The sequence below is a fragment of the Lampetra fluviatilis genome, chromosome 44 (genome assembly GCF_964198595.1).
Source record: "Lampetra fluviatilis chromosome 44, kcLamFluv1.1, whole genome shotgun sequence".
NCBI lineage: Eukaryota > Metazoa > Chordata > Hyperoartia > Petromyzontiformes > Petromyzontidae > Lampetra > Lampetra fluviatilis.
The window spans coordinates 9,887,046-9,899,686 of NC_136318.1; the positions used below are offsets into that span (position 1 = coordinate 9,887,046).

The 12,641-nt window shown below is 47.4% G+C and overlaps 1 protein-coding gene across 2 annotated transcripts; it reads right to left on the reverse strand.

The window, feature by feature from the left end:
- Positions 1–1,646: 1,646 nt before the first annotated feature.
- Positions 1,647–12,535, reverse strand: LOC144947366 (uncharacterized). 2 transcript variants are annotated; one of them, XM_078876646.1, is made up of 9 exons: positions 10,677–12,530; positions 9,857–9,885; positions 8,860–8,926; positions 7,411–7,490; positions 6,766–6,836; positions 5,531–5,676; positions 4,486–4,587; positions 4,077–4,179; positions 1,647–3,246 (listed from the first exon to the last, which is right to left on the reverse strand). In XM_078876646.1, the coding sequence occupies exons 1-9, from the start codon at positions 12,352–12,354 to the stop codon at positions 3,084–3,086; spliced, it is 2,439 nt and encodes an 812-aa protein (XP_078732772.1). In that variant the 5' UTR covers positions 12,355–12,530; the 3' UTR covers positions 1,647–3,083. The 2 variants fall into 2 exon arrangements, with proteins under 2 accessions (XP_078732772.1, XP_078732773.1); XM_078876647.1 differs by lacking the exons at positions 1,647–3,246; positions 4,077–4,179; positions 4,486–4,587 and adding an exon at positions 4,601–5,235 and having other exon boundaries at positions 10,677–12,535.
- Positions 12,536–12,641: the final 106 nt, after the last annotated feature.

Below are 12,641 nucleotides of genomic sequence, written 5' to 3' on the forward strand. Positions count from 1 at the left end.
TACTGCTTGTTCGTGTCTATAGACCCCATTACAGAAGGAACGCTGTTTAATGAAACAGGGGCAGAAACCGTCAACATTTTCGGTACCCTATTCAAAATATTTAATCATATCACATTTCAAAATCATAAGAGAAACAAAACACGTGTATATAGTCGTATTACAAAATGGTAATAATGACATGCAACTAAAATACGCAAGATAAAAACACACATGCAAGCACCCGTTCACGGACTCGCATGTTTATAGCGCTGAAGCCCTAAAAAAAAGTTCAAGTTATTGCTTTAGTTTGGTGTATTGTTTACCAATGCTTTTAACAAAATGTCTATTTTCAGTACAAGCATTTTTATGAATAGTGCTAACAATTACCCATTTCTCCACATCTCCCTAACCAGATGTTGAAATTATTTTTTTACCAAAAAAACTATTACGACCCCCTGACCCTAACAAAATTGTGCTCATTTATACGAATTCCGCCGCTCGCTATAAATCTTACAAGCGGACACTGACTACCCGCGGTTGCTTCAACTGTTTAAAATTAATTCGAATGCAGTTTTGTTTTTGTTGAAAAGTCTTTCAAACAGATTTCGCTGAACTTGACCGCATAACTGCTGAAGCATTCTATCGATGCCAGCATATTAGCCACAGGCGCCATTCGCAGGCAGTGAAATGTCGAGCTGAGAATTCAAGGCGACACTTTTTCACGCACGTGTGGAAACCAGGGTTTGGTGGGGTCACCCAGTTACCGATGCAGTGTTCAATATCTAAGGCAGTATCTAAGGCAATATCTAAGGCAGCCACACCTGCTGTAGTGGCATGGGATACTGCATTAGCTATGCTGCGTTTCCGAAGCCCTGGCCAGTATCAAATTGCCCGCAATGTCAAAATGCACATGCGCAGCCGCGGGGGATTTCAGGGCGCTGTGCCCGTGTCCTCAGTAGACCTGCCCAACACACGCCTGGCCGCCCAAGTGCGGAAAACAGCCAAGCTGCCCAGCAGCCGTCGCTTGAAGCAATTTTCCTGGGGAAAACGAGCATTTCCCAAGAGTTCGCCTACAAAAGCTGCAAACATTTTTTATTCTGGTTGTTTTTTTCTTCAAGTAATACAACATTCCTGAATTAGAAGTCACAAGTATTATTGTTTGAATCGATTACTCAGCGCGGCAGAAGGGTAACTGCAGAGTGAATTACTCCAACATGAGTTGGGTATAATTTAGGATTCCTTGCACATGTGGACCAGCATGTTACCGTATTATTAAATTGCCTGCACACTGTGGTGGGATCACTTGTTTGCCTGAATTTTACTGGTGCCTCCGAACATTTTTCATCAACCTGGAAACAATGAACACCCTTTGGTGCAGTTACACAGAATTGTGTTCAAAGCTCCAAATGTTTGGGGAAAATTCCAACACGAATTGTACATCGTTCCGTTCTTTCATTTAGCGAAATTCATTAAGATAACATAGAACTTCAAATTATGAAGCTCATATGGGTTATCAACCCGACGCTTGTTTCAGAGAGCATGTGTTTTCAGAGAGCATGTGTTTTCAGGTAAAAGTATTTGATAGATGGCCAACAACACACATTCAAACTCGTAATAACCGAATGGCAGAGGTCCGGTTTAACAAACTCATTTAAGTGCCATCCTAAGGCATTGTGCGCCCCACACGCCCTGCACAAGTGCCCCTGCAGAGCTCACCATGCTACAATGATTTATGTGGAAATATTCCACGACTCTAATGGCTTAAGAACTGCAAAGACATTTCTTTCTTACAATACCATTGAAAATACCTCCAAAAATGTAAGCTCATCCCAATATTTCTCTAGTTGCCTCACAGGGGCAAGTCATGTTCTAGAGTAGGTAGTGTTCAATCCATCACAGGGTCCCATTCCCATCTTGACAAAACAACACTTTGAAAAAAAAACGATAAGTACAAAAATAAAGAACTATTTCATCTATTAATTTACAAAATTAAAAGTATTCTGCAAGTATAAAAGCCAGATAACTTACATCATTTGGTTAAACAGCAGGTCTCACGAGCGTGAGATGAGCCAGTTTAAATCTCAGCTCGAATATCATCAGCAATTAGCCCAATGGGAATGGGAAAAAAACCAGCACCTCCCTAAAACGAGGCTGCACCAACATGGTAAAAAAAAATCACAACCCCTTCTAAGCAGAAATTTGTAATTTCCACAAGCAACGAGGAACTACCGTTATAGTTGACCAGTGATCGAGGATTGGGAGATACTTTATCTAAAAAAAATAAGATTGCGGAGATCGCCGTGCCATCTGCTTTCAAAGCTGGGTTCCAGCCACTCGTGATTTAACTGGATTATCAGGTGGAGCGTTTCAATTGTTTGTCTCAGTTGGGTTACCAATCACTACACAAACAACAACAAAACACCCCTAAAATTACGTTTTTCAATTTAGAAAAATAACATTCCAGCTCATAAAAAACCATTTGTGTTTGACTGTCAAGGGACAAAGCCACTTTAAGGGATCTCAGAAAGTGTTCTGTGATATCACCTTCCACAGGCAAACCTCTAACAATGGGTTAAGCAGTGCTTTTAAGGTGCATCAAGCCTCACCTCATGACAAGACACCAATGGAAAAAAAACGACAAATGAAAGAAAGCAAAGGAGGAGGCTCCTTTGACAAGATGGGGAATGCGGGCACAGGGAGTTTTTACATCTCTCAACTAAACTATGAACTAAACGATTATTAGTTTACCAGGTAAGGCCCACTCAGCTATGCAGCTCATTTTCAGAAGCAATCTGGCTACAAATTATAGCTCAACGAAGAGGCTTAACACGTGTAAATGTATAGCAGTAGCCAAATACTAAATGCATGTATCTAAAATGTGGAGGGGAAGACCGGAGGACTAGCAGAAAAATCCACACGACCATGGAGAGAACATGCAAACTTCAAATATACAGATGTCAGGGCTGGGAGATCGAACCCACAACCTCGTGTACACCAGGCGAGGTAGTTAACATCTCGCCACTGCCGTCTGCAAGGCGGCCGGGTCACGCAGCTCGGGGCCGGGTCACGTGACCCCGGGCCGGGTCACGCGGCTCGGGCCCGGGTCACGGGGACGCGGCGGGCGACGATCCTGGGCTCGTGGGCAATGACGTCCATCGCCAGACCTCGCAATCCTGCCCATGCAGCAGCTGGTTCTCGGTGCGGATGCGTGACTCGCCGGCGTCGATGAACTGCACCGCCTGCTCCCACACAGGCCGCATGCGGTCCCTGCAAGGGGGCAGCAATGTCCGTGGAGTCAGCATTGTTGTGGTTTTTTTTATTGTAGCCATAGCGTTAGTCTAGCAGACGACAACTGAGGAATTTTAGTCAAGTCTGAGCCTATGGATTTTGCTTAGTCATTCTCTTAAGTCTAGTTATTAAAAATTGGTGAGGGGCATGCCAATTCTCCCACCACCCCCAATCTATCCGCAATGCCCCAAATATAAATGTGAAGGGGGGTGGGGATGCATGCATCTGCAATTCACAAACTCTGAAAGCAATTGGACAGCCAATTCGCTTGGTACTGAACCTCTACCAGTTGCTCTTCAATGGCCTATACGAAAGGGTGGATTAAAGCTTTCCCAGGCCATTTCCGTCGTCAGTGGGGAGTTTGACCATACTGAAGCCTGCTTGTCAGTGTGGGTCAGAGAAGGGGGACGTGCCCAAGGAACAGTTGAGACATCACTTCGCACCGATATTAGCTACGGCTGAGAACTGAACGTACGATTCCAGATTCGCAGGCGCTGTGCACTCAGCGCTGCACCACCGCTCCTCCACCCAGGTGCCCCGCAGTGTACCGAGACAATGTTGCACGTACACCAAAGTATAAACCACGTGTCGTGCATCACAGTATCAACGCACAACGCAGTGTCAATAATATATGGCACATGCACGGCAAGCTGTCTTGGTCAGACGTTGGAAGCTAAGCAGGGTTTGAAGCAACATCCCTCCAAAGATTACCCAAGATTAGGGCACCAAAAAGAGAGAGCGCACGCGACACGGCAAGTCTACTACACCTGCCGTTCAAGCACGAGGCACCACTCGACTTGTCGACTCACCGGTCTTGGGGCTTGATGAGGCTGTCTCGCACATGTGGGATGGGGAGGAAGGGCTGCACCCTCCAGTTGGTCTGGCTGTCGAGCATCTGCTGCTGAACCAGCTCTGCGACCAGAGCGGACACTCGTGTGAGCAGTTACATGACATCCCTCATTACAGTTACTCGGTCAAAAGGGGGCAAAACAATATACGAGAGATCAGGTAAGGGTATGTTGGCAATTGTACCTTAACTGAACGCCGATAGAACACATGGGTAGAGAAGACCAGGAAAACCTAATCATTACTTAATTTTACTTTCGTTGGTGACGACACAAATCCTTGGCTGCTTGTCATCGCGATGGAACAATGCAAACGCTTAAACGAGGTGCGTGTTTCTCGAACGCAACAAAGCATGGGGAAAGCAAGCAATACCCGAGATCTTTTCCACAAGCTCGAACACCTGCTTCTTCCTTTCCCCCTTTTGCTTCAGCCACAACTTTGCGTAGAGGTAGAGCCCCCAGAGGACAGCGATCGCTGAAATAGCACCAGTGGAAGATGAATAAGTAATATTAAAAACACTTTTTTTTCTAAACACACTTTTATGAAACGTACTAGCAATGGTAGAACTCCACGACTCCAGGAAATGGCCCCGAGGCTTGCCATAACGTAAGGGACCGTGGCCAATTACAGCCAACGTCAGATGACCGTGGACAATTAGACCCAAGTCGAAACATAACATATGAAAAATAATGTTTAAAAATATATATTTGTTATTTTATAGTATTGTCATCAGTACGACATAACTATACCAAGTTTGCATTCGATACCACATTGGGAAGTGGGGTAAAATTGAGTTACAAGATTTGAGGATACAATGACAACGACAAAAACAGACAGAGAGAGTTAAAAGAAAGCGTGTAAAAATACATGCACTTTAAACGTTACGGACCTTGGTTGTAAACGCACGCTCCGCGTCGACAGAATTTACTGCACGCTTATCGAGAAACTAAAAAGGTCAAAATTGGTTTGTCATATGTTCCAATTAATCCAGCGTGAGCCACCTTAATGCAACATCTGTCAATCCAATGCGAGATGAGGATGACTCCACACACTCTGTGGGTTATGCTGCATATCAGATTATATTTCACTATACCGGTCAGTCCTGGTTGGCAGAGCATAGATCTGGGAGCACAGAACAAGAATAGATGTTGCTGCACGACACCACCGGTGAACACCATGTAGCCCCGCAGCAGTCTCTAAGCCCTGGCGTTGCCACTCTCCAGGCTCAATCCTGCTCATTGTCCAAGAAATTACGAAATAAGACACATTCTGGTTGTTCTGGTTAAAGGCTCACCGATATATATGCACGAGTTACCAGGATTTGTTTCCAGAACACTACTCTTTAGGTGAATACGATCACGTATCGTGTATTATTAAAACTTCACCATTGCCCCCCTCGCGACACCCAACAGCTTACCCAAGAAGATGATCAGCAGACGGACGACGGTCTGCACGACGGCGTTGCGCAGGCGGCACACAAAGGAGCGCTGAAGATGAATGGACTCGAGGAACTTCACATCAGACGCGTTCACCACCTTCAGGTTCGCATCGAGCCCACGCACTCTGGCATTTGTAAAACAGACACACCGCACGCGACGGGATTGAAAACGTGGACGTGTTAATTGACGCCTTCATCACCGACATGTCAGGCAGACGGCGACGACGCGGTGTTTCGACACCTAACACGCTCGCACGAATCCACCCCTGTTCAGGAATCCCTAAACCCTCTGCCCCACTGACATCGTGAAGCCCTCAAAGCTGGCCACGGATGTCAGGTCAGACAGACGTCCCTTGCCAGCCCGGTTTGAGCCTGACGCTGCCACTCTCACCTACCCTGCACGGCGAAAGCTCAGCGCTGGTTTGGCTCGGATGTGCCGGTGGACAAAGGGGAGATGAGACTTGAGGCAAGCTCATAAAGAGTGGTCACTACAGACCAACGGGAGGGCAGCTGTCCAAGAAAACCGATGGATGAACAACGTGTGATATGGTAACAGCCACGCTGGCAGATACAGCATGAGCATAAAATCGTACAATACTACGTCTGTTAAAATTCTAACGGATATAGGAACATATAGGCCGATTGCATGTCGTCATACACGAGTTATGAAAGGAAACCATTGAGCAGCGAGAAAATCATGGTACTACCAATCTTGTCCATACGTATGTGTAAGGGAAACATTACAATGGGTGAATATACTGTTTGGCCTTATAACAGGTTTTTTTCGGCAGACCACAACATATGTAAACCAGGAATTCATATTGCACTCCCCAAACTCATAAACGTCGACTTGGTGTTATAGCTGCCCCTTTACACCTAAAAATGTCCCACGCCAGACAATCTCAGTTTAGTGCTGTACCGTGCAGTACCTACTACAGCATTCGATTGAGAGTTCCAGAATTGGTTTCATGACCGAAAGTGGTTTCGCTGTTTTGTTTACATTTTTTCTCTCAATAAAATATAAAAAAGCAATCCACGTAACGTGACAAACTGCATACGAGAGACATTCGCTGTTTGCGGTTTTTTGTTTGAAAACAGATTTACAAGGGACCATCCCTGAATAAGCCCAGCATTGAAGACACTGTATACACACACACACCATCCTGCACAGTCATTCTAAAGACATCAGAGTTAAACATTTGCCTTCATCTTACTTTATTCCAAAGCGAGCTTCATTCTTCACGATTGCTTCCAGTGCTTTGTGAAACACGGTTTCATCGTAGCTCTGAAAACAAAAAAAAGCATTGGTGAATACGTGAATCCATAATCATAATGCACCAAAAAACCCTACACGGTGAGCCTGTGCAGGTTAAATGTGGCCGTGGATATTTTCACTATCGGTCCGGGCATGTTGCTTCACTTGGAAATGTACAACTCTTCTGGACAACTCCACTGTCGATGTCATACTCTGGCCGCTCACGTGACCGGCACGGAGAAGAATTAGTTGTCTTCCCTGGCACCGAATTGTACATGTGGAGCAGCCTTTGTGTCAACTCCTGACCATACTTCATACTCGTCAGTAGAGGCTAGCGAAGATTGACAGAATATATGTTTGGAGCGTAATACAATGCATTGTTTTTGATGCACTGCCCTCTGCTGACAACCTAGCTTTGCAGCAGCCAAGAAAACTAATTTTATGAATGGTGGTCACCCATACGAGCATTGACCAGACTCAATTCCGCTTAGCTTCGAGACCTGGCATCAGGTGCATTCCAGGTCAATTGGCCATAGTTTCCGTAGTCACCTGGAAACCACATTGCCTCACTGACAAATGTATGTAATGTTGACCGCTTGTTCACCTTTATTTCTGGGTCCTCCTTCACCTTTTCAACAGGCAATTCAGCTTTCTGACCCTTCAAATACCCACAATCACATTCACCTGTGCGAGAAAACACACAAGACAGTTTAATGTGACGGTTACAATAACAACCAACACTATTCTTCTTTTGGTGTTCTCTGCTCCGACACTGACGACACTAGGCTGTCTCTGGTGTCGGCCAGTTTCAAAGACAATGCATATATTTATACTATATGAGCATGCCATGTGTGTTTGCATGTTCACCACAAGTTAGTGTGGTTAATGCAATACTTGATTCCTTGAAAAAGGTATCCGGTGTTTGAACATCTTAACACCTGTGTTATTGCCAGAAAGGGTAAAACCTATTCTTATTTTTCAAACCCCTGGGAACTGCCAATGTATTCACCCACTTTTTACTGGATTTCAAAACAATGTTAAATACGAATTTTGAACGTGTAATTAAATGCTTTTTATTTTGCAAAAGCTCTGCTAAATCATCAGTATTGTATTAAAGTTTAATTTTACCCAGGTTTTCTTTGAATAAGAGACTTTGGTCTTAAAGGAATTATGTTGTACTTCCCAGTGTGAGAAATAAGTCTATAATAAATGGGCACATTAGATTATTGCATTTAAAATGTTTTCCACCACACATTAATTCACACCAGGTTTTGATACGGGCCGCATTTGAATCAATAATGTGAACAATTATAGGTTCCTAACGTCAGTGTAGAAATGGCACATATGAACCCGAAGATGGAGCCTTTAAATACTCTACACCAGTGGTTCCCAACCTGTAGGCCGCAGACAAGCAGTGGTCTGCAAGGCCGTGCAAAGTGGTACGCGGAACTGCTGCAGACATTTCTCACAAGACGCACAAAAATTTTGTGTTGGCAGTGATCCAGAAACAGTGAACCACTGTTCTACACCTTTCCCGTGACTGGGTCTGGAGGAATCTTCGTACCCGAACTTAAGTACAGGTTTTGCTCGTTTTATGCGGAAGTAGATGCGTTCCAAAAAAAACTGAGCACAAAGCAAAAACTACAGGCAACAGCTGCCTGCCGAGTAGCGCATACGGTCCACAGACAACGTTGTCCCACATCTGACTGCATAGCCGCATGCAGAGTGAATTAAAACCACAGAGCTAATTTTGGGGAGAAATAGGTTAGCCACATAAAAAAAAAATCGCAAACCGAACCTGCATAAAGTGAAGGAAAACTGCATTTGCTTACAAGACATTAATAATTGATGTCGTTATGTAACAACATGTTAACGGTCCTCTATCAGGTCATACAATAAACTGGAGCATGTACACCAAAGACAACATGCCGGGGCTTCTGACTGGGCTGGATTTTTTTGGGGTAAGAATCCCAGATGGACAGCTAAGATCAAGATGAGATCGTAACGTGTGGCATGACCGCACCGCAGGGCACAACGCGAGCGAGCTACTTGCCTGCACGAATGGCGAGCAAAGAATGCATATTTCCGCAGATCTCGTCGACACCTCGCTTTTCACATTCCTTCAAACACAGCAGACAGTGCACACACTCAAGTTAAAACTCACATTTGTAATTTTTTATTATTTTTCTATCTATGTGGCTTTACTGAAAGACCCATAGAATACTTCAAGCTTACATTAAAGATTACCCACATCTTCAAAGTGTTTGGAACCATGGAACTACCCCACAGGTTAACATCCCCTTTATAATTTAACATCCCCTTTATAATTTTAGGGAGATTACAAATTACTGCCTTTATTTGCCCAACAAGGCCTCATGAAATATCAATTCCCATTTTTTCAGGGGCTACTGTATTTGGGATGTTTGGCCAATTGCGTGATATATCATCAGATGCACTCAAAGTAAACTAGATTACCGACTAGGTATAAGACTGTTGAAGCTTCACACACAAGAAGGATCCATTGATGCGATGCAGCATCCTTGCCACATTGAGCCCAGTTCTGCAACACTTGGCTGTTTTCCAACACCTGGCTGTTTTCCCAGGCAGTATCCCACTCAAGCATAAATCAGCCTTAATAATGCTTAGCTTTCTAGACGTGACGGAACCTGTATCTTTTCCTGGTACAGTAATTTGAGCTTAGGTGGAAGAAACCGCAGGAATGAGACAACCGCCATGAGCAATAAGGATACGCTGCCAGAAGGCAAAAAGTGTATATTGGCACAACTCAACTTATGGATTATTTAGGTGTGTTGGCAGCAATAAAGAAACAGACAACTCACATTCGTCCAAAAAAAGCACTGCCATAAAAAAGGAGAAATGTCCAGGTGACGCTTTGGGCGCATGTGCCTGAAGTAGGGTCAATTCCCAACGTGACCCCCGATATACACTGCGTTCTTACCCTTCCAGGGAGTGTTATGGACAAATTCTTTGACTTTTTCAACTTATGGGCAAGTCGCATATTTGAGCAAACGAAAAGAGAACCTGCTTACCGTCGTTTCGCAGGGGGCCTTAAACTCATCTGTAAAAGGAGACATTTGACAAGACGTTAGTCAATCCATTGCACGTATGAATAACACTGCAAGCTTAGAGAAACATTCATTTGTTTTTCAATAGACAATATAGCACAGGAGGGCTCTTATGGACTTAATTCCACATTAGTCACAAACGCATTGAGAATGAAAAGTTATATGTGCTTAAAGTACTGTACAGGGTTATCCATTCACATCAAACCCACGGATTTATGACACTTTTTTTCTCAAGAGATGGTTAGATTTTGTCAAAGTGATGCCTCTATTTACCAGAGTGCTAAAAATATTCAGTAAGTGCACGCATTGATATTGGAGGGAGAAATCTAGAGGCTTAAAAAACGAATTATTTCATCCGTAACTTTTCCTATTACCTCGGTGTGATATTTATAAATGCTTCACCTTTCATATACACAATGCCAAAGAAATGTCCAGCTCAATGGGGCATTTAGGTGGTGCTACTCTCCTGTCGACTGCCATGAGCCAGCAGTAGAAATTACACATTCCTATGGCGGGGTTAAGAGTCTATATCCATTGGAAAACCACCGTTGACAACTTCCTTACATAGTGGCACTCATTTTATCGTCCCCGGAAGGATGATGAGCCGAGTCAACCACCTAACCAGGACTGAATCTCGACATCCACAACCTTCACAATTTCCAATTGGCTCGCTCCACCGACACGAACCACGCGGTAAATGCAACACAACACAATTACGACCGCGTGTGCACGCATCAATGGCTCGACACACAAGACGTGTGAATGTCTAAGCATTCGTCATCACCGCTGTTCTCTCCGCAAGTCAGCAGGTAGATGATGGCCATCCACACCAGCAGCATGCCCAGGCCGATGCGCAGCAGGTTGGACTTGTATCGGACGTAGAACGAGTCTGCCGCCGTCGTCTTGTCGACAGCCGCCGCTCTCTTGGCCGTCGTTCCGCCTCCGCGCTTTCTCAACGCGGCCGACGAGACGAGGGGCTCACGCTTGGCCTCCACTCTCCCTTCTCCTCCTCCACCACGGAGGTACGAGTCGAAGTTGCCCATCTCCGCTCTGCCCAGTCCAAGTTTGAAGGAGGACCCGCCGCCGAGGCCGCTGTCGCCATCCGGCTCGCGGTGGGAGGCGAAATTCTTCCTCGAGTAGAGCTGCGAGGAGGAGGGGGCGAAGGGGACGTCCCTCGACCCGGCGGTGCCAGCCGAGCTGCCTGCACCGCCACCTCCACTACCACCTCCTCCACCACCCACTCCTCCATCTCCTCCTCCTCCTCGCGATGAGAACCAGCCGGAGGTCGACGGGAAGTAGCCGGACGAAGTGGCCGCATCAATGCCGGTCGTGTCCGAGCGGCCCGAGGAGAGCTCTGGGAAGCGGCTGCGCCTCGGTCTGTCGAGTTCTTGAGGTGCGGACGAGCGCTGTTCGCCGCCCCCACCAATGCCACCGCGAGCACCATCGTCGCCTCCGCCAAGACCACCGTGTCTCAGGCTCAAGCCGGACGACGAGCTGGCGATCGGGTTGCTTCGCAGGCCGCCCGAGTCGCCGCTCGAGTATCTGCTGCCGATCCTGCTGCTGCTGCCGATCCTGCTGCTGGTGTCGAAACCCGCGAGAAGATCCCGAGATGGAGCGGCTCCGGCTGTTGTGGACGAGTATGATTTTGAGGAGGACGAGTAGTAGGACGACGAAGGGTAACCGATGTCCAGGCCGCTTCGCCTGCCGTTGCCGTACGGGGACGACGAGGCGGCGATTGGCTTCGTGGGCATTGGACGGCCGCCTCCCGCCTCCAAATGCCGGGCGAATTCCGACTGGAACAACCCCAAGCCCGACACAGGCGCGGTTCGAGAGTAGACATCATCACGCGTGTCCATCTCCTCCTCCTCCTCCTCTTCCTCCTCTTCTGCTGCTCCATCAACATGTCCACCGCCGCCACGGGCGTAGACGACATCGTCGTCCGAGTAGGCCACCGCCTCCTGCTGCTGCTGCTGCTGCCTGAAGGCCGCCTTCTTGCGCGGGTCGGTGCCCACTTCTCGAGTCCTCACGGCCCCGTCTTGGGGTCGCGGCCGACCGGCCACGAACCCGACCCCCAGCGAGGTTCTCTTTGGGGCAGGCAGTCGTCCTTCTCCTCCTCTGCCTGCCAGTCCAATCCCTCCTCGATCACCACCACCACCACCGCCGTCGTCGTCGTCACTGTCGGAGCTGAACATAAAGGCGTCAACTCGCCGATTGCCCGCGCCGCCGCCCCGTGCCCTGGTCACCTTGCTGCTGCTGCTGGAGGTGGTGGTAGTGGTGCTGGACTTGGCCTTGGCGGATCCCGCTTCGAGCGCCGCCAATTTCCTGAGCATCACGCCGCGCGTCGTGGCCGTGACGGGCCCCACCGACTGGCCCAGCTCCAGGAGGCGCGCCCGGAGATCGGCGTCCGACAGCTCGGCCCCCATTGACGCGGCGCTGCGCCGTCCACCCGATCTGGTGCTCATCGTCGTCGTCGTTGTTGTTGTCGTCGTTGTTGTTGTCGTCGTCGTTGTCGTCGTTGTATGCTGGAGACCGGAATCGCACTGCTTGGGGGACCGCGCTTCGCCCTCCGCTCGTTAGTCACAAAATGAGCGCGGTAAAGGCGTGGTTGTTTATCTTCCTCTTCTGGAAGATGGTCGGGGTGTATGCGATCAACTGAACGTCCCTTCCTCTACTGGAAGATAGTGGGGCTGGGGATACCAACTGAACGTCTCTTCTGGAAGACGGTTGGTAAGGTGGTGACCAACTCAAC

Coding starts and splice junctions, on each gene's coding strand:
- LOC144947366 (XM_078876646.1), bottom strand. CDS start 12,354: ATGAGCACCAGATCGGGTGGACGGCGCAGCGCCGCGTCAATGGGGGCC. Junction 7,491..8,859: donor TTTGCTCGCCATTCGTGCAG/GCAAGTAGCTCG, acceptor TTTCTCGCACAG/GTGAATGTGATTGTGGGTAT. Junction 4,180..4,485: donor GCTTGTGGAAAAGATCTCGG/GTATTGCTTGCT, acceptor CTCTGGTCGCAG/AGCTGGTTCAGCAGCAGATG.